The 22,606-nt window shown below is 45.4% G+C and overlaps 1 protein-coding gene across 1 annotated transcript in view; it reads left to right on the top strand.

The window, feature by feature from the left end:
• Window positions 1-22,606, top strand: part of SKAP2 (src kinase associated phosphoprotein 2) — an 846,051-nt gene that overhangs the window by 773,469 nt on the left and 49,976 nt on the right. The window contains exon 11 of the mRNA XM_069648220.1: window positions 15,938-16,050. Coding sequence (XP_069504321.1) covers window positions 15,938-16,050 — 113 coding nt within the window. The remainder of the gene's footprint in view (window positions 1-15,937; window positions 16,051-22,606) is intronic.

Here is a 22,606-nt window from a genome sequence, read left to right as displayed (position 1 = left end):
TGTGATAATTTCAATTCCTTAAAGGAAGTGAAGATTTAATCTGTCCGTTTAATAGGGCCTTTCACTTTTTGCACTTCTTTGAGCCCTTGTAAAAGAAGCTTAGTGAAACTAGAAAATTCGAAGATTCAGGGCCGGTAATATTTTCACAATCCCAAGAACTGTTGCATCTGTTTCACTGTCTCTGACTGTGGTGTGTTCTGCACTGCTGCTGCCCTCTCTGGGGTTTATATTCTCCCTTCTGATGATATTATCTGACCCAAATACACAACTTCTTTTAGACAATACTGTAACTTCGCCTTATCTACATTGTATCCCTTGTCAGCTAAAAGTGTCAAAAACGTTATTGAATCCTCTCTACACTGCTGTTCCGTGGTGCTGCTCACCAAAAGATCATCAACATACTGTATCACTGTGCTTGGTGTTTGTACATTTCCTAAGTCCATCTTCAACACTCTATAAAAGAATTTGGGGATTCACAATGCCCCTGTAATAAACAAGTGTGTTCAAACATCGTTCTTCGATAAGTAAAGCAGGTAAGGTCTCCAGAGTCTGGTACAAAGGAATAGAGAACAATTGTGGCTGGATTCAGTACCACCGGAAACTGTACCTCAACAATATTGTTCAAAGGGTGGGTAATTTGAGGGGTCAGAAATGTGAGGTGGACAACTTTTGGATGATTTATCAAAATATGACATTTTATTAAATCATACATTTTAACAAACACCTCACTATCCTTACTCTGATGAGGATTTCCCTGCCTATTAAAACTAAAGGAAAAGACTCTGACATAGGATATCTGGTCCTCACATTTAAACATCAAATACAACAAGAAATATATGCCAATTCATAGTAACATACATCAAAAATGATGTTCACAGTCTCTCTCTTGGTAACCTGGGTGAACTCCCCTTTCCCCGGTTTCAAGGTAATTCAGTTCAACACAAAAAGTAAACAAGGACATCTGTGTTTGTAATACAGTCTCATTTCATTTCAGTCCTTGGCTCCATCAATGTCAAAGTAAGGTTCTGTTAACCAAAGTACAAACAACAAAAACCCTTCTCTTCTTGGTGAAATAAAGACTTTCCACTTCCTCAAAATAGCATCAATGTAATTCCCAACCACAATGCTTAATCAAAACTTCCAGTTGTCCGAGAAGAGATGCCACAGTTCTTTGTTAGATTAAAGTAAATATAACTTCTACAAATGCTAATAAAATACAGTTCTTGGTTAACAATTATTATGTCTCTCTTTACAAGATTAGGCGTCACATTCGTTTTATTTCCAGGATAGCTTCACCTCACTTCTACTTCCACTTCAACAACATCCAACTTTGAGCAACTTCTACAAGAGTTTACCATGAGGGTCTACTCCTCTGCCTCATGGTATTCCATCTTCAATTGTGCTATTGAAGTCTCAAATCTACAGATAACCAAATACACCACCACAGCTTCAGTACTTTGATATGATAAAGATATGATATGATGTGGTATTTATAATGCGCCTGTACACTAGTGTTTTAGGCGCAACAAGTCAAGGAGGGGGAAATAAGGGAGAACAAAATAATGATCTTACTAGGCCTTGTGTCATTCAGACCGTGCAAGTGTGGGGAAGAGGCAAGAGGAAAAGTGCCAGGGGGGAGGGGAGGGGAGAAGTGCAGTTAACTCACAAGTGCAGCCAGCGGGTGGCTCATACGTGCAGAGGGAAGGGACTGTAGGGTTGTAGATACAGACCCTTAAGTGCTGGGGAGCTTGTCGGCAGTGCAAGGGCAACTGGACATGCAGGATCCTGGGCCTGAGTTCAGAGGGTGACCAGGTGACGAGTGTGCAGAGCATTAAGGTGCATCATCAGGGGAGAGGAAGAGAGAAAGCGGAAGCGAAAAGGAAGGTCTTGAGTTGCTTCTCGAGCCGGAGGTGGTTCTGCTCAAGTTTGAGAGAGGCAGGGAGGCTGTTCCAGAGGGAGGCCCCAGCTGAGGAGATAGATCTGCCCCCAACTCTCTGTTTGGAGAAGCGTCTGACCCCGAGAGAGTTGGAGGTCTATGAGCAGAGAGCTTGAGAAGGAAGATGTTTTGGAAGAGAAAGTTGGAGGTAGAGGGGCCCCAGGCCCCTGAAAGCCTTGTGGACAATGCAGAGGGTCTTGAAGTTGATTCTGGCAGCCACAGGGAGCCAGTGAAGAGATTTAAGCGCCAGCGAGATACGATCCCCGGGCTTGAGGCCAAGGCAAGTCTTGCATTCCTGTTCTGGATAAGTTGTAAAGGTCGAAGAGTAGAGGCAGGACGATTTAAAAAGAGGCTGTTGCAATAGTCCAGCCAAGAGAGGACCCGAGCTCTGGAGACAGTGGGCATCTGGCAGAATGTGAGAAAAGGAAGAATACCCCTGAGGAGGTGCAGCTGATAGTTTGACTTCTTAGAGACGTCAGAGATGTGAGGAGAGGGTGGAGTCGAAGATGACACCAAGGTTCTTAGCCTCACAGGAAAGAGCAGGAAAGGGGCCCAGAGTGGGAAGCCAGAGAGAGAGGAAAGGAGGAAGCGGGTGTCCCAATGAGGAGGATCTCATTTTTACTGACATTGAAGCAGAGATCATTGTCGGCACACTATTCCTGAATTACAGCCAGTTTGGTATGAGAGAAGAAGCAGAGGTGGCTGAGGGGAGCCTGAAAGAGAGCTGAGTATCATCGGCATAACATTGAAAATTGGAGTAGAAAGTAGCGATGCAGTGGCTAAGAAGTGCCAGGTAGCGGTTGAAGAGCCAGGGAGAGAGGTTAGACCCCTGGGGAACACCACAAGTAGAGAGAGAGAGAGAGAAAAGAGGAAATACCCCAGTTGGACCTGAGAGGGTCGGTCAGTGAGAAAGAAGGTCAACCAGGCCAGGGCCTGATCAGTAATACCAAGGTTGTCCCAGAGATGATTGAGCAGAATGGCATGATTGACTGTTTCAAAAGCAGAGGATAGATCAAGGCGAATGAGGACAGAAGAGAGATTAGAGACAAGCATGGAGAGCAAGTCTTCACAAGTGTTCAGGGGAGCAGTTTCCATGCTTCTGGCAGTTCTGAAGCCAGACTGGTGGTCATGGAGGCAACCAACAGATTCAATATGTAGATTAAGCTGGGAGATGGTCAGCTTTTCCAAGAGTTTGCCCAAGAAAGGAGTGATGGAGATCGGGTGACAGAAAGCCAGAGAGGAAGGATCGGCCAAGGGCTTCTTTAGTAGGGTGTGCACAAGAGAGTGCTCAAGGGTGGAGGGGAAGTTCCAGTGGTAAAGGAGTGATTGCAGAAATTGGCCAAGGCTGGAGTATGGGTGTCAATGTGGTCCTTGATAGTTCTGGATGAGAAAGGTATAACCTGCTTTGATGAGGCTTTTATAGATCAGACTTGTCTAGAAACATTGTCAGTCGTTAACAGGGGAAAGAAGGAGGACAGAGAGCCTCAAACAGGCCAGGAGTGGTAGAGGAGGAGGAAGAGGAGGTAGAGGAGGTAGAGAAAGAGAGAGTAGACAGGATGTTCTGAGTTTTACTGGTGAAACGAGAGGCCAAGGCTGTGCAGAGGACAGAGAGTCTGTACTGCCTTTGGAGCAGGTGGCAGGCTAGTTTGTCAGGGGGCTCGCCGAGGCTTTCCACATCATCTCCACCACCCTAGACTTGCATTTGAGGTCAGTGACGTCAGAATTGCACCAAAAGTTGCACTTGGATTTGGGCTTCAAGCGAATCCTCATGACAGGGGCAAGGGCATCCAGAGTGTTAGAGATAGAGAGATGGAGGTTAGAGAGGCTTGTGTCAGGGTGTGAGTCAGCCAAAGGTGCAGGAGGAGGAGAGAAAGTAGCAGCAAAAGCCTCAACTGGCACACGCTTCATTGGTTGGATGACCGAGAAGGTAGGTGGCAGTACTGGAGTCGACTTGACCTGTGGGGAAGAGAAAGAGAGGTGGGAAGAAAGAAGAAAGTGATCCCTCTAAGAGAGAGGAGTGGTGAGAGGGTTAGAGAAGGGGAGGTCTGAGGAGATCAGAAAATCCAGGGCACGCCCTGTAGAGTGAGTCTGGCCAGAGGGAAGAATAGAGAGAGAGAGAGAGAGAGAGAGAGAGAGAGAGAGAGAGAGAGAGAAAGAAAGAGGGAGAGAGAGAGAGAGAGAAAGAGAGAATCACAGAGGTTGCAAAAGAGTCTTGAAGAAGGGCTGGTAGCATTCAGGTGGATGTTCAAGTCTCAGAGGAGGAGAAGTTGGGAGGCAGAGGCAAGGAGGAGAGGTAGGCCCCTTCAGAGAGGAAGAGGGCCACCTGGCCAGACGGCCTGTAGATAATGCCCACAGTGAGAGAGAGGACAGAAGAGATGGAGAGCTTGCATACCAGGCATTCAAAGGAGGAGTAGTGTTGCATTGGAATGATAGAAGCAGGGATCCACTCTGGGAAAATCAAGGCTACACCCCCACTGGGACGGTGGGTTCTGGTTTCGGAGAGGATCCTGGAGCCATCGGGAAGGAGAGTGTTGAAACTCGTGACACAGCCGGCCGTGAACCAAGTCTAAGTGAGACTGAGTACATCCACATAAAGCTCTTCCAGGAGCTGTCAGATGTCATACAAGTGTTTGACAGCTGAACAAGAGTTGAGAGCAGCGATATGGAGCAGATTGCCACATTTGAAGGACTTCCAGGGAGGGGTACAGGCCAGAGGTACACCATGCGTGCATGTTAGAGGTGCCCAAGGAAGGGCAGAGGAGGAATGAAGAGAAGGCAGGATAGTCAGAGAGAGATAGGAGAGTGCCAGAGAGGTGGCAGAGGAGGGAGGCAACAGGGTGGCCGGAGAAGCATCAGGGGGTGCTGAAGAGGTGGCAGAGGAAAGAGGCGGCAGAGGAGCCAGAGAGGGGTAAGAAGGGATAGCAGGAGAGGAATGGAAGTTGAAAAGACCCAGGAAGCATCTATCAAAGAGGAGGAGATTGGCCTGAGGGCCCTGGACCAAGACGGTTCAATTTAAGCAGACATTAATGATCATCTTAGAGGTGTGGAAGGGGGCCAGGAGGACTTCCCACCGGTTGCCACCATTAATGGGAGAAGAGGAAAAAGGAGAGAGAACAGAGACCATATGGGGGGTCAATAGGACTGGAGAGGGAACGACAAAGAGTATGTCGATAAGGGTCTGTCTGGAGGAAGCACTGGTATAGTTATCAGTGATAGGGATGCCTGGGTTGGAGAGCAGGATTTCCCATTTTAACTTCTTCCTGCCAGACTTAGTGAGAGGGATAGGATCGTCGATAGAAAAGCAATCAGAAATGATAGGTGAGACAGATAGCACCATAAGGGCAAGGGAGAATGTAGGGGAGTGCACACAGGGGGGGGGAAGACAGGAGGGAGGCGCCGGGGTGACATGAAAGGGAGGGGGGCACAACAAAGAACAAGAACAACTGGCCTACAAATCAGATGCAGTACTGAACCATCAGGAAGAAAAGAGCACAAGTGGGAAACTAGAAGTAGAGAATTCAGATTTAATACAGAACCAGGCAAAGCACAAATCACAACAGGGGTCCTGGGAGTAAAGAAAGCAGATGCAATACAGGACCAAAAGCAAAATATAGAGAGCAACACCAGCTCAATACAATCAACAATACAGTCATAAGGCAACACCACCAGGACAACTACATACCTGGTTTCACCCTTATTAGGGATCACCAGTGTAGTATCCATAACTTTCTTGGTGTTCTGTGTGTATATATATATATATATATATACATATATATATATATATATATGTACATTTTAATATATATGTCAAAACATCCAAAGAAAGATACCGAAGTAACCTGAGTCACACTCCAAACTCAGAGAAACTACCAATAAATTGCTCCGTAGTCCGGAATAAATCAAAGCATATTCCTTAATTTCCAAATCCTCATCCCAGGAACATGGGGATAAGCAGCATGACGCGTTCCACAACAGCCGTGCTGCTTGTTCACATGTGTGACATATCAAACTATCACAAATGCCATTAAAAAAAGGTAGCAGGTTGGCACATCGGTGCTGTGTTCGTTTTGATGACACGTTGAGGCACGGCCTACTATCGCAGTCTCATTCGTTTATCCATGCCACCACACATTTCATCGAGTGGAGAAAGAAATGATGCTTACCTTAGTATTTTCTCGTCTGATAATTGAAAAATATGCTCTTTACAGAGGGGTTGCAGGGTATGTTTCGAATACGATAAAACACATTGGGACTCATTGTCGAAGTCACCAGAGCATGAATGAAGGTGCAAAAGACAGACATGAAAGTGTTTTCCGCCTGTCCTATCGCTTCCATTGATACTCTGTGGCATTTTCGTTTTTTTTGAAGGCGAAGGGCAGGGGCGGAAAGAGAGTTAGATTTATGCCTCCCTTTTTCCCGGAGCCTTCAAAAACAACCTGGTTTTCGGCAATGATTACCTACGTAATCCACTTGCGTCTTACGCCAGCAAAAAGCAGGTGGATTAAATTGGAAATTGTTGTAAACGCTGCTTGCCATGCATACGTGGCAGGCTGCGTTTATTCATGTTGCACTGAAGAGTGCAAAAGACTGGAGTAAAGACGTTTCTGCCACTACTTTACAATTCTCTTTTTTCACTTTGCAGTGCAAATGATGGAAATTGCCCAGAGGGTCTCTGTTTGCACATAATTGCAAATGTAAGTGGTCCTCTCCGGGCATTTTAGAATCATTATTAAAATGAGCTCCATTTGGATGTGTGGGGAAGGAGGGGAAACAGATAAAGGAACCAAGAGAGAAAAAAAGCCTGAAGAATGGAACACATGGAAATCGGGAATCCATGTGTAAAATATATATGAAAGGAAAGGAAGTGAGGTGGCGAATAGAAGTGAGGTGGTATGAGATGCTGCGGAAAGAGTGGGCTGGAAAGCATACGCTGGAATAGCCTGAATGACTAGAAAAGAAGTGTGGAGGCCCTCTTTTCTACAGTGAGTCAAAACTCCCACTGAACATATATGTCCATTGTGAGTACAGGGGTACAAATCACACATGTGTACCAATACTGGTGTGAGCATCATTGTTTGATGGACAATGTAAGGTGGGGTGGGTTTGAGAGAGCAGGGGGAACATACGCTTGTAAGTGTCTTTGCTCTTTTACGCTAGCGTGTTTTGGCACTGATTGCATTGTACACTCTCACAATGTATTTCTATAACATATAAATGTTCTGCAATATCAAACTTTCACAAATACATTTAAAAATGTAGCAGTTTGGGGCAGACGTGCCTGTGTTCACTGTGCTGCCACGTTGAGGCACTGCTTATTATCACAGTCCCACTCATTCCTCCAAGCCTTCACAGCAGTGGTATTCAAACTTGTTCATAATGACCCCTCTGCCCCCACATGAGTATACATATTGATCCTGGACCTGACCACCTGCGGGTTGGCGCCCCTCAGCGACCCAAAGGATGTCCAGAGGGGCCCCAGGTCTTTAAAATATAAGCATATTTTCTACTGTATATATTTTCTATTAAAAGCATTCACCTAAATCATATTAAAAAGAGTCATCTTAATCCCTTTTTAAAGCCTGGGCCCCCCTGGGCATCCTTTGCGCCCCTTTATGTGCCCCAGCTCCCCAGTTTGAAGACCACTGCTTCACATATTTCATCATTCCAGTGTCAAAAGGAAATATACCTTAGTATTTTCTGATCCCATTAATGAAACATGTGCTCTTTACGATGCGGCCGTGTGGAGTTTGAGGTATTGAAGTGCACATGCCAGTGTGTGGGGAAGGTGGCAGGAACAGATAAGATGTTGACCTTTGGTTGGAAGGTTACACGTGAACCTTGGCAGCAGGCGCTCAACCCCCTAAGATGTTGAAGGTATTGCTGTGTTATGTTGCCTTATGTTAAGAGTTTTTTATACTGGGCAGTCACCACGGTAGTAGCCCAACAGTGCAGAGGCTTGCCCTGGATAGTGGGTGCTGTGCCTGCGCCACGGGTATCCAAACTTTAGTCTGCAGAAGAATTGAAAAGGGCATTATAGGGTAGGGTATGTTGACATAACTTTTTTTGTCTGATGGCAATGTTTTATATGCTGCTATGGGTATTGAGAGTGTTGTGTCAACACAGAACATGTTTGCCTTCCTCGATAACTGCGCAGAAGCACTAGCTTTGCTAATCAGATGCAAGCATGGCTTTTAAAATGCTGGAAAAAGCAGCGAGCCTGTCGTTCAAGGGTCATATATCAACAGTGCGATGGCAGACGCCGTGCCTCGTGCCGCTGACGCTCATGCTGTCATGGAAATGAAAAGAGGGCGTTTAGAGACAGATCACTAATGGGTGCCTGCGCTATCTGGTCAGTGTACGTGAAGTGGAAAATGGTGATGTTCGTAACATTTTAGACATTCTTCGTGAATTAAATCACCATAACCGAATAAAAAAAAAAAATAAAAAAAACAGGAAACGTCTATACCTGCAACCAAGGCATGTCTGTTCTGCAGCTTTTTTTCTTGTATAGGTTTAGTTCCCCAAGAGTATGGTGCGTGATGAGCATATGACAAATCATTTATTACACTGTCACTCTGACACCACAGAGCACAGACTAGTGGATAATCCATCAGCTAATGGCCTGTGAGGCAGGTTTAACACCGCACATCCGCTGTGTGCACGCACCAAGAAGGTGGAGCGCGCCACTGACGCGTGGGTCGCGTGTTTTCACTGGACCTAATGACACAAGACGCACGCGATGAGAAGATGTGTAAAAGAAGGCATTTTGAAAAGAAGGACCATCTATGTCATAAAACAAGCCGTGACATAGACAACAGTTTGGGCTTTTAGGTAGGCATGGGATAGGCATTTGCAATTTTCTTTTTTTTAATTTATTGAACATTTGTATGGCCCCTATACAGCAAAAGGTGCTTCCAAGTGCCACAAGACAAAGGGGGGTGGGGGGCGGTCGGAGGGGCGGAGGGGTGACAGAGGAGAAAACAACAATAATTGTCCTTACAGGTCTTGTGACATTCAGACCGTGCAAGTGCAGTGACAAGAAGTGCACGGTGAGGGGGCAGGTTAGGATGGAAGGGATGGGATAAGGGAAAAAAGGGGAAGTGCAGGAGGGAGGGTGCCACAGGGGATGGACAAGTGCCAGGGGAACCAGGGGAAGTGTCAAACCTATGTGAGGCGGGGGTGGACCAGTCTCAGTGGCTTTTCAGTTAAGGGTGCGTGAGGCACTGAATTAATGGTACTACCTAGCCATAAGATGGCAGGCAGCAGCTGGAAAGGGGAATATTGCCTGAGCATATGATGTTAGTACCTGGCAAATGCTTATCTAATACCTCAAGCCAACTGTTGGCTCTGTCGCTGCTTGTTTATAACAGGACTTCAGTCCAGGGAAAAGATGCACATCAAGTGGCTGAAGGCACTCTTGTTTAAGACATTTTTATTACACCAGTGGCCTTGTGTTTTTGTCTAGCGCGGATGCGGTCTGAATTGGAGGAAAAGTGACAGTGAATCTGCGTAGCGGAACCCATTGGAAGAAGCAAACAACTGATATGAGTTATGTTGTGTTGGTAGATATGACAGTTGGTATTTAATTATAGGTGATGATATACAGAATAGTGTACCCCATTCTCATTATAAGTATACTATACTTTGCAATGGAATTATGTGTAATATTAAGCACACAACGTCACATCTGATGCCTAACATAAAGCATGGCATTTTCGGACTCATAATATGTTTGAAATATTCTCCATGAGGGAGATTCATTCTATGCAATACCAACATGATTTCAAAATCCAGGTGGCATCCTTTTGAAGGAGTCAGAAACCAGGTTTCATTTATGAAAATGTTGCTGTGTTTAGATAGTGTCTCGTTTTTGTGCAGTGGGACTGTCTGCAAACACTGGGGCCTTTACAGTGCTGAATTGTTCCTGAGAGCTTTGCTTTCTGTCACAGGTGTTCACTGACGTCATAATTAGTGGATTATAATATAATCAGCCACAACTGAAGGTTAACAAAGATGTACCTTTTTCTGTTCCCTTCAGATCCCATCGTTTCTTCAGATTGTAAATCAACCAGAAATGTGGTTGCTCCCATCCTGCTTTGATGTATTTTATTTATATCGCGCTCGTACACAAGTGTTTGTTTTATGTAAAGCTGTGCAGGTGCTTTCTAGTACAGTAGCTCTGAAAAGTGGTATGAATGCCATTATTTATGTTAATGTTCAAGATCATCTATACCCTGCACTATCACCACCGGAGTGGTCCCCTGGCACTCTGGTGGATATGAAAAGGAAAGAGTGTGGGATGGGTTAGTAGGGCATAGTGGGAAGAGGTAGAGCGAGAGTTGTGATGTCCTGTTGACAGCTTCAGATCGGTTTGCACCGTTCGCTGAGCTTCAGTGCAATTTGCGGCTCAGTGGACTCCCATGTGCTGTTGTGCGGGACTATGTGTGGTTTATTTTGTTGTTGTAGTGAAGAGCATGCATATTGCTGTGCAGAGAAGGGGGTGCTTTGTTTAGCGTTTAAGATGTGTATGTGGAACCTGAGGTTTTAGAGTTGGGTTAGTGGGGCTTTTCGCACCTCATTGCTTCGGACTTCTGTGCTCAGCGTCTCTGCCCGTGCTGTGTGCTGGGTTTTTTGTGACGGTTCATTTGCCGGGTTCTGCGCATGGTGGTGGCTTTCCTCTGTAACTTTCTAGTGGTCTGTGGGCATGAGGTGGTGAAGGCCTCCCTCTCACCCGTGGGTGAGATGGGTATGGTTAAAGGGTTTGTTCTCAGGTTGCCAAAAGGGTGTGCCTAGCATTGCCTCCTTTATGTATTTATACTGTATCAATAAAATACCAGTGCGAATGACAGTGAACTATGCCTTTTAATTATCTGTGAACCTGATGGCCCTCCTCTTATAAGTTCATGCTTTGCCATTATCTTCTTGTGCCCTGGATGTTACTGTGAGCCCAGCTTGCCCCCCAGCCCCACCACTCCAATCTCTGATGCGAGTTCTGCTGTCAATACATGTCATTGCCGCTCCCTTCCAGCTCACGTTGCTATTCGGCTTTCTCACAAATGCATCTCCTGGGTTTTCTTTACGTGTTTCCATTCAGTTCATTCAGTTCCATCTAATTTAAGAACATGACAAACATACATTATCAACAATCCAAGGCTGATTATTTGCTTTTCTGCAGTTCTTTAAAAATGCACCTCACAAATGCACCTCACTTGGTGTCCTCCAATATTGCATTGCATGTACCCTGCTAAATATTTCTACCACTTTCAACTTGTGTATGCATGGGTTCAAAAATTGGTATTGGTATTGTTTATTTGTAAAGCGCCTGTACACAAAGCAAGTGTCTCAAAGCACTCAAGGAGGGAGGGAACAAGGAGAAAAAAACAAGTCATTCAGAGCCTTTGAATTTCTGAATGATACAAGTTTACACTAGGCAGAGTAAGTGCATGGCATAAGTGCATAAGTACAATTAGCAGTGTAGATAACAGCAAATATGTCTGATATACGATTCTGCAGATTTTCCAAGAGCATTGAGGCGCGACCATGCAAGGAGCGGAGACAATGGAAAAACAAGTAGGCGATCTTCAAGGCATAGTACATTCAGATCGTGCAAGTGTGCAGACAGGTGCAGGAGAGGGGAGCGGGGGAAGTGCAGGGGGACTTGGGGGGGGGGACCACGTGAGCCCAGTCAGTTAGAGCTGGGGTAAGTGCTGAGAGATGCCACTCTCATGGGTCAATTGACCAGATGCATTAACGATGAGGCAAGTGCACTTTGACGCCTGATCTGACACACTACAACACTAGGTGCACCAGGACTCATACATTGCAATATAGATTCAAATGTTTGACTTCCATGGAGTTTTTGAGAGAGATATAGAGGCAGAAAACGATCCCACCCATTTTGATTAAACGATCAGCATGTTTCCTATTAGCTGATTAATATTAGCTTGCTCTCCCCATCGCTCTCACACGCACACCACACACACAGGAGCCGTAAGAGGTGTGTTTGCTACGTTATGGTTCTAGTGCTGAAATAGGAGTGTATTTTCAACCCCATATTTACACCATGTATCCCATGCCTAAGCGTGAGGTCACTCACGACGAGTGCCGGGATCCTGTTAGTAAGAGCACGCTAGCCCCATGTAAACACTGCTGGTCCTCCGGGCAAGATAACAAATGAGTCTCTCTCCATGGCGAGTTTTAGTGGCTGTCTCAAAGCTGAGTGCCTTAGCAGTGGATATGAACAAACATGAAGGTGAGTAGCCATGGCGATGGCGCCCACCCACACTGAAGTAAGTTGATTCCTGGCAGAACGAGCAAGTCATGGCATTACTGCTTTACCTGGGTTTAGAATTCATTCTCTTTTAATAATTACATTGTTTTAATTCTAAAATAATTTTGAGTCTAAAATCACGCGAGTTCACCTCTAACGTATTGTATACCTCAGGGCGAGCGCTACCTCATGCTTTGCCCATCTAGCACCCTCCGTAGGTTTATTCTGCTCCTCCAAATAAACAGGCTGCCAGCAGGGGTATTGCTAGGTCTGAAAAAGATCAGAGGCTAAGCTAATGTCAGGGCTGTCAGGACCCGGGGCTTGCTAGCCTTTTGGTTGTAGCCCTTGAGCTTCTATCCGGGGCTACAACCAAAAGACCCGGGGCTATAGCCCACTAAGCCACCCGCCCCCCCAGCAACGCCTCTGGCTGCAAGTATTAAGGAATATTGGGGCAAAGAGGAATCTGAAGCATGCTGAAAGATTCTGTTGTGTGTGCAAAATCATAGCTGCCCGGAACCTGGAAAAGCATATTTTAACGGAGGGCCCTTCTATGACATCAGCAATTATGGTAAATCGGGGTGACTATGTCCACAACCTGACCACCAGCAGCGAGAGTGCCTTTTGGCTCTGGGGCCTGAATACAGGTAATTAAAGCTTACAGCTGACCCTCTATGGAGTTTGGTTATTCTTTGGGCAGCTACTGTTGCCATGCGCAGAGTAATAGTCCCTATTAGGTGCCAGAGATTCATCTGCCATCTGTTGATGGAAAGGGGAAATGGACCCCAAGATGCTAATAGATTTCAAATTGTGAGAAATTCTGTGAATAACTTGGTTTGGTCGCTCGTTAGCTGGAAACCTTGATTGCAATTTCATTTTATGTATTTGATGTACTTGATGCATGTTATGTATTGGATGTATATGCATGTATGGTATTTAGTCCTAATTCTTAATCCTCTATTTTGTATTTTGTTCTTATTTGATATGTAATCCTTTTTTCCTTTATGTGTAAAGTCTTTCACTATAACATATTAAAGTATAAAAAAAGAAAACATGTTTTTAAATAGTTTTATATAAGACTCATTCTACCTCATGTGATCTTATGAGGACGAACAAGAGAAAAAGATGGTAGACTGGGGATGTGGCAGATAACAGAATAAAGCAAAGTCTTCAAGTAATAAGTGGTCCACATGAATGGCAGAACAGGTGTCTTGTCATCACTGTTGTACTTGCAAAGTCAGAGTGGAGGTCGAGCCGCAAAGGAAGGGAGTTCACTAGGGGAACCACTTGAGGGTGCATGGATACCCCGCCCCTTTTCCTTCAATGGGTATTTTGAGTCTTGACGGGTTTGTTACCTTATTTGGAGATACCGAATATAGGCATCAGGTCAGATTGTCAGCTGGTCAGCAGTGCACACAACAGCTAGTGGCGATCTCAGAGTCTTGGCGGGTTGCTGGATGGTCAAGAGTGTGAGATCCATTGATCATTTCCTGGGAGTCTGAGTAGGTTGTTGAATGGTCAGCAATGTAAATGAGAGCTATTGGCTGCCTGGGAGTCTGGGTGTTTTCCTGGATGGTCAGCAGTGTGAGTGACATCTACTGATTGTTGTCTGTGTAGGTTACTGTATGGTTAGCAGCGTGAGTGACATCTATTGATTGTTTTCTGGGAGTCTGGATAGTTTGCTGGATGGTCAGCAGTGTGAGTGACATCTATTGAATGTTGTCTGGGTGAGCTGGATGGTCATCAGTGTGAGCATGGTCTATTGATTGTCTGGGAGATTGGGTAGGTTGATGGATGGTCAGCAGTGTACATGAAAGCTATTGGCTGCCTGGGAGTCTGGGTGGGTTGCTGGATGGTCAGCAGTGTGAATGAGAATTGTTGTCTGGGTAGCAGGGCTCAAGTCAAAGGTACACTTTTTTCAAAGGGTGGACCCAGTCTTCTCCAGCTAAAATGAGGAAAATCTGAAGACTTCTTTGAATTTATGAATTGAAGCCAACCTCGGTTCAGAGTCGTCGGGTTTGCAGGGCAGACACTTCGCCACTGCACTATGTAACCTGATGAAGAATAACAAACAACTGAAGGTGAAATGTCCCATTTCGGTTCTGCAAGTTCCAGGCAAAACATTTGTATTGGTTTTGGGAGTTTAAAACATGCATACCTTTTAACGTTTTCAAAAACACTATTAGAAGAAAATATCCTCTCTTGGTTTTGTATGTGTTGATTTTATGAAAGGCAAATGTCATTCGTCCTGTGCAGTTTGGGTGGTTATGCAAAGCCAGTTTAATGAAATGTGCATATTTCACCTTGATATGCTAATTTCTGTTGACGTCGCATCCCATTACATTTGTTGATGAGTCCCCCCACTTTTATTTTTAGGACTTGACCCTTGCTGGGTAGGTTGCTGGATGGTCAATAGTGTGAGTGACATCTATTGATTATTTTCTGGGAGTCTGGGTAGGTTGCTGGATGGTCAGCAGTGTGAGTGAGATCTATTGATTGTTTTCCTGGAGTCTTGGTAGGTTGCTGGGTGGTCAGCTGTGTGTGTGTGTGACATCTATTGATTGTTGTCTGGGAGTCTGTGTAGGTTTCTGCATGATCAGCAGTGTGAGTCACATCTATTGATTATTTTCTGGGAGTCTGAGTAGGTTACTGTATGGTTAGCAGTGTGAGTGAGATCTATTGTTTGTTGTCTGGGAGTCTGGGTAGGTTTCTGCATGATCGGCAGTGTGAGTGACATCTATTGATTATTTTCTGGGAGTCTGGGTAGGTTACTGTATGGTTAGCAGTGTGAGTGAGATCTATTGTTTGTTTTCTGGGAGACTGGGTAGGTTGCTGGATGGTCAGCAGTGTGAGTGACATCTATTGATTGTTGTCTGAGAGTCTAAGTATATTGCTGCCTTTCAGCACTGTGATTGAGAGTCCACTGGCCGGAACCTTGAAACCTATGATATAAATGGCTATTCCTTTGCCATTGTGGGGACGTGTTGCACCTCTCTGTGCCCTCCACCCTCTCCAACCTTACCTTCGGTTAGGCGGTTGCCATGCTGGCAGGGTATGCACCTTCTCAAATTGTTTGCAGCATGGGGTCTGAAGTCACCCTCAAAAAGTCAATGAACAACAATGACAGCTGCTTCAAAAAATGTATATCCCAACCAATCAGATTAGCTGTTGCCCAACTACCCAAACCACTTGTCTCAATACTATGTGAACACAGAGGTAAATCCATGGACCGAACACAAATATCTGTAATTGCCTTGTATCTTCTTTTGGACACTTTACAAAGAAACCACTGGATTTTCAGAGCCCGATTAGACCTCATGGTGGCAAAGTGGTCTATGACACCACACTTTGCTCTCGTTCCGCACACACCTTTCTCTATTATGGCACCACATTGCGAAATGCCCGGGCAGATCTGAACTATTCCACTGGCAGGTGGACTATAAATCGTGTCCTTATTTTATGCATTGTTCTACTTGACTAAATGTCACCGTTTTACCAAATAGAAGCTTCCCAACAGTCAAGGGAAGACTTGCATGTGCGCTGGCCACAACACGAGCAATTCTACTTCACCCTCAATAACCCCAAGTGAAGCGAGAGGGCGGGAAAGCAGACCAGTCCGTGTTGGGCAAACAATGAACGCAAACCTCAGCTCGTGTTCGCATTTGCTCTTAGTAACATTCTCTGAATCTGTGTCCATCCGAATTTAATGTATTCTTTTTTTTTTTTTTTTGCAGTGAATAAAAATAGCGATTATGCAAATTTCTACCAAGGCTTGTGGGACTGCTCCGGGGACTATCCTGATGAGTTGTCATTTAGGCATGGAGACATCATCTACATTCTCAGCAAGGTATGTCACAGCCAGCGATGGCAGCTCTCTGGCCAAGCACTGCCTGTAATCTTCCTAATCCTGAATAGTTTCGCCTAAAGGGGAACTTCTGTGCTAATTTCACTTTTGGACAGTTGTGGGCCAAACACACTTACATGTAAAATCCCAGGTGCGTGGTGCATGTTGTGTGGAGGTCTTCTGCTGGTTACCATTCCTAGGAGAAGGGAGTATGAAGTAGACTGCTTTACAGTCCAGGTTCCTTTACTTTTTATAGCAGGGACATGGAAGCACAATTTCAGTTTTCGAAATGCAAATCAGTTTGGATTGTATACGCTGGTTTGCGTTATAATGCTGTGAACTTTGTTATGTGCGTGTGTAAGCAACATTACTTGGAGTGCGTGTCTTGTCAAAGTTGCAGTTGCATCTTTGGGCCCGTGCGTTGTTGTTAAGATGACGCCGAGTGTGTCTGTTGCAAAAAGAGTGAGATGTGCATGAGCCCCCAATTCGTGAATCACATGTGTGCACTGTGCAAGCAAATTCCTTTGTGCACGTGTTGCGTGGTGTGCACATATTTGCACACACAGTTGGCACGCTCGAGCTGCTCGGTGTGCGCATCTCTTCTTCACAAAGGCAGTTGCGGGCGCAGGAAAAGGTGCAGAACACATGGGCTGAATTCTGAGATGCAGGGAAAGTGCAACATTAATAATTTAGCTTTTATATAGCGCTACGTACCCCCAAGCATCTGAGCGCTGCTTATTATTACCCACGGTGTGTGGTGCTCATTTATCGATCTCGGAAGGATGAAAGGCTGAGTTTGACCGTGTCGGAAGGAGTTGTGAACCTGTGTCGGCGGGCTCCGTAAGGATGTCAAAGCAAGCGCTCTACTGGCTGGGCCACCTGACCGACTAGAGTCAATTCTGATCTCTTTGAGCTTTACCCGTGCCCTAGTTACCAAGTCAATGCAGAGGATGGATACTGGTGTGCCTGCTTGCACAGCAACCATTTAACAGGAGTGGAAATGTTTCCACAGCACCTCAGAGCATGGGTTCTTTAATGACCATCCCTTAGAATGTGGCCCATGCCGCCATGTGGTTGGTGGACAGAGGGCCTGCTGCTGATATCTGCAGGATCCTGTCCCCCTATTTACAAGGATGGCAAGACATTATGACCAATGAACTGTTTGGCTCATGCAAATTGCCTCTTTTGTGACTTACGACCCTTCCATGTGAATGGCTGCTGGAAACCACAAACTATAGTCAAACCTTTTGAAGAACGCCATTGTCGGCCATGGGTGGGTTAAGATGTCTGGGGTCAGATGCCTTAAGTTGTGAAAGGGTTACGATGCCTAAAACTACACTGAGGACTTAGTTAAAGATGCCTGGAAACTAAACATAGCATGGTGGACTTCCAGGGAGTGTCTCGAAATGTATCATTGTACATCTTCTGAAGATCTATGACTACATCAGCTGAAGCATGCATGATGACACATTTATCTTCAGTTCTCTCAATGCATAATATTGTATTTGTATTTTATTATGGAATTATTCTAGGTAGGGCTCGTTTGAAAATGAGTCAGGTCCTATTAGGTTTCAATGGGGATTGCAGCAGGAAGGAGATGCTGGGCGCAGGGGAGAGCTTTGCAAATGGCGAGAAATATAATATTGTTGTAAACATTGCTTTTTCTTGGTTCAAATACAGCTATTATTCAATTGCCTTATGGGTGTGGTTGACTTAATTCCAGTCTCATTCTTTGCAGCCTCATTATGAGTCCGGCGGTAGCCATGCTGGTAAATACCGGCACGGCTGCCGCCAGAGTAATTTCTTTCCGGCTCCGGGCAATGGGGACCTACCGGGGCATTACAGCCCCGGCGGCCCCGGTAATTCCCTATTGCCAGGGGCCGGAAAATATTACTCCCCATTCCCATTCGAGTCCCAATGGACTCAATGGGAATGGGGAGGACGGATACACCGGCACTATTCATAAATGGTGCCGGTGCATCCGTCAAGGTCTGTGAGCGGGTGCCATTCCGCCCGCCAGGTCAGACATGGCGGGCGGAAACGCACCCACTCGCAGACCTTCGAGTATGCAAATCCGGTAACAACGGGGCCGGTAGCTTACCGGTACCGTTGTTACCAGACCGGCACACTCGTAATGAGGCCATAAAAATGATAACGTATTGAGGATGGCTATTTTTTTTTAATATTTAGAGAAATAACTCCCTGCTCCCTACGGTGCTCCTGCGGTAATACACAACGCTTCTCTATCTTCGTTGATTTTTCAGGTGAATAAGTTGTGCAATATTTTACAAAGCAATATTGAAAATTCATTGGAACTAACTTTTGAAGGAAGGATTTATATCTTCCATTGCACAAAAATGATTAGCATCTCACAAAGTGCTCTGCCATTGAGATATGGCCTGATGCTATGGGGGAGGGATCATGACTGATATGTACATGATTGGTCCCATTCCATAGTGGCACATGCAGCTAAAACCAGTTCAGGGGTAGCTGCCCAGAGGAATTCCTGGGGCCCTGAATTATTTAAACATTCCACACCGAGTCTACCGTCAGGTCCCATAAGTGGAGCGGTGATGGCCCAGACTTGTGTCCCTTGCTTGCTGTCCCTTGGCAATCTGGAGGCACCTCAGTGATGAGGCAGAACAGGGCTGAAGCATGCCTCGGGTTACTTCTGCTTGCCTGTGAGGGGACTGCGCTGGCCCAAAAGGAAGCAGTCAATACGTGCAGAGCTATCAAATGGGCCAATATTACAGCGTGCCAAGACATGCAAACACTTCAACATAATTAGTGAATGCTGCGTCTCAAGAAGTCGCAGAGGGGACATCAACCTCAGGGCGGTAGGGCGAGGAAGAGGAGGGAGGGGAAGGGAGAGAAAGGGACAGAGAGAGAGAGAGAGAGAGTGATAGAGAGAGGGGAAGAGAGAGAGAGAGAGGGGAAGAGAGAGAGAGGGGAAGAGAGAGAAAGAGAGAGAGAGATAGAGAGAAAGGGACAGAGAGAGAGATAGAGAGAGGGGAAGAGAGAGAGAGAGAGGGGAAGAGAGAGAGAGGGGAAGAGAGAGAGAGAGAGAGAAAGGGACAGAGAGAGAGAGAGATAGAGAGAGGGGAAGAGAGAGAGGGGAAGAGAGAGAGAGAGGAAGAGAGAGGAAGAGAGAGAAAGAGAGAGAGAGAGAGAGAGAGAGAGAGAGAGAGAGAGAGAGAGAGAGAGAAGAAACGTTACTTTGTAGACTACAAAGAGGCATGTTCGTTGGAGTAATGAGGTTTCTGGCATCATGGTTGGGGTAGGTACATAGAAGAGGGTTTCAGTTTCATGTGCATTCGGGTACTTGAGGGAGAAGCGGATTTCAGAAAGGTTGTTTATTTTTGTGACGCACGCACCGACCCTCACATGATGCCATTAAGGTTGTGACTAGGCAAGTGATTAGATTCAGTGACTGTGAGTGTGCAATTCATACGCCATCACGCTGTGACTAGTGGGGAGAGAATCCCGTTTGCCACCTCGTGTAAATATGTGACATTTGATGTGAGTGACAAATACATTCGAGAAAATCCCAAGGTTAGGAAGTGACCTCCACAGAGAAACAGGAAGTGAGCTGTGCCTTTTATACGGCCCCAGAACCTTCTTAGAGATTCTAGGAACCTTTTTTGTTACTCGAATCTCTCTGAGGAGTTTGACGGTCCCGATTGACGCACGGCACCGAAACTTCACCCGTCAAGCGTCTGTGTGTGATTTGTGTGTCTGGCAAGAACTTTGTGAGTTGGCTAATCCCTATATAAGGATGTTCGGTCAACCTGCCAGCTCAGCCTGGGGCACGATGAACTCAATGGAAAAATCTGACCAGGTTTTGGCATTCATATGGATTAAGATCCAGACCTTTTTTCCCCGACGTTGTCCCCTCCCCGCCTCAATCTTTTAAGTTTTTATGGCTCATCAAAGCTCTACCGAGCACCACCAAATCTGGTGTACAGAACAACTCTTTGCATATGGTGAATGCCAGAGATGTCAAGCATTGGTTCTTTTGTTAGCTGTTGCTACTGTTATAAGCAAGCTAAAAACTAATTAAAACTAGAAACATGATACTAATATTAATTATGAAACTGCACGTAAGAACATAAATTATACTGTTTGCTAAGCCCACTGTTTAAATGATGCCAAAACTTAAGCAATCTTCCTGCCATGTGTTGAAAGGATCCTTTGTGTCATGTTATTGGCTTCCATTGCTGGCAGACCCAGGCTTCATCTGCGCAACACAGTTCGCTTGACTCGAGTAAAGTCTTTTACTTTGACCAGCATTCTTTTCCTTTCCGTCTGATAATTAGACTTTCTCCGGGCCTGAGGTTTCCTATAAAATGTCACGCTTGCATTATCCGCCACTGATAAGGACTGAACACCTCTCTATAGCGCGTATCTGTCACTGTTGCCTTTGAAACTATGATGGTCTCGTCCATAAAACTACGTCAGAGGGATGGCACGGTAAGGTTAGCACTTTCCCCAGACTCGGAGCTACCCTGCAGGCTGCAAGATCGAAACCTTGCTGGGCCGACTCAGCCCTTCATTCTTCTTAGGTGGATAATGGAGTATCCGTCCCACCCGGAATGGGGCTCTCAGATCCTGAATGCCAGTTAGGATCTGCGGCTTCTGGGCATTTTGCCCGGGCGCCGCTGAATATTCTTGGGGTCCTAATGGCTTTGAGGATCTCCGCAGCCACTCTCGACTGCTACTGCACCTTCCCCACTGACCACACCTAACTACCTCTTCTTCTCTGGTCTCCTTTGTGCTACTGGTGCAAATTATAGTTCAAGGCATGTCACTCGGGCCAATAGCCGTAATGCCCTGGTTATGGTGACGGTGGGCATTGTGGCCCTGATCAGTCCAGATGTGTCCCAGCTGGGCCCATAACATCTGGTATTACCCACAGGTATTATTGCAATGCATAGAAGGGGGGTGAGGCGGATCCGTCATCAGGTGCAATTTCAAAACATAATATTAAAATAATTATGCAGTAACCTGAGAACTGAAGAGACATATACCAGTGTTTTGGTATTTTCTGATAGAAGTAACTCTGAAATTAATTTAAATCTGAAACCATGATAGACAGTACTTGGATACTTGGAACATTTGGTTCCAGAAATAGTAGTCTAAGGTGCCTCCCTCTCCAACTCAGGAGGGGAGCCCTATAAACAATGATCTCCCCAAGGTTAACAAATGCATTGTCATATATATATATTTGTCAGAAAGTGCCGAAGTTGTTTTATTCACACAATATGCACAACTACCAAGGTCTCTGAATCATCCCATACATTTCTATATATGAAATATATGGCTTCCTATCTCATGAAGCACCGTTTCATGGAGTTGCAAATAACAAGCGTTACTGTGACTCAGTTACTCAATTTTTTGGACCACATTCGCTGAACCTGTTAGTCAACCCTGCTGGGATTCTAACCAGTGAGGAATTTGTTTGAGATTGTAGATTACCTTCTACTAAAGAAGAGTTTAGCAAATACGAAACTTGTCAAGATATGTGTAAACATGATCACATGGCCTAAAAATGGTTATTAAATATTCCTGTGACAAGTGATAGAATGTTAAGGTTGATTAAATCAATAACACAGCTTATCTTTGTATAGAATTCCATTTTAGCTTTTTAAATTAATTGTCAGAGATGTTTACAAGTATTTGCTGTAGCGTTCAACTTACAGGGCACTGCTCATCCGTTCAAAGGCTAGAGCAGCACCATGAATGGTACCTCCATTGCCCTTCTGTCAGTGATGATTTGGCCATTGGCATTAAAGCTATACAAATCTTTATTAACTTTTGAACAGTACATTGTTTATTGTACTGTTTTAACCAATGTGCTTTGTGAGACAGGCATGGTATCAAGAGATGACGCAGACAAAAATATACGATTTGGAAAACATTTCTTTTTAGTGGTCAAGATGGAAAAATACCTATATTGTCCTAACTCTAGGGTGTAATGCTCCCTAATGAAAAGAAAACTATGGGAAGTCTTAGTCTGTCAGACAAAAGTAAACTACTGTCTGTGTCAAACCCGATGCTTGTCCACACTTCTACAAAGAAATAGGGTGTGTGGGGGCCAACTTAACAGTGTTCAAAGCAAAGTCAATGTGAACACAGAACTCTTCCACAGCTCCCTTGCCCAAGTTAAAGCCACTCAGGGTAAGAATGTTCCAGAAGTTCTTAGGATTCACTTAGCAAAATTCATAGTACCTTTCCTTATCTGGATTCACTTCTTCAAAGGGTCTCCAAAGCTCCCATTTTCTTGAGCTTTGACCAGTGGTCTTCAAACATTTTTGGCCTTGGCCCCCCTGAGCAAAATTTAGGCAGGCCCCCCACCCCCAAAAAAAGGCAAATGGACAGTATGTATTGCATGCTGTGACTGCACCCTACTTCCAGTATAGTCCCTGGGCTCCCCACCTGCTCCCATCACAGTCACTGGGTTCCCTCATCCCACTCCTACCCAGTCTCTGGGCTCTCCCTACCCTGCTCCCACCACTATCCCATGGTTCCCGCCCATCCTGCTCCCACCACAGTCCCTGGG

Source organism: Ambystoma mexicanum, chromosome 2q, assembly GCF_040938575.1.
Source record: "Ambystoma mexicanum isolate Mex_15411 chromosome 2q, UKY_AmexF1_1, whole genome shotgun sequence".
Classification (NCBI taxonomy): Eukaryota; Metazoa; Chordata; class Amphibia; order Caudata; family Ambystomatidae; genus Ambystoma; species Ambystoma mexicanum.
The sequence above is the reverse complement of the archived record's forward strand: the minus strand, read 5'-3'. Positions and strand labels throughout refer to the sequence as shown.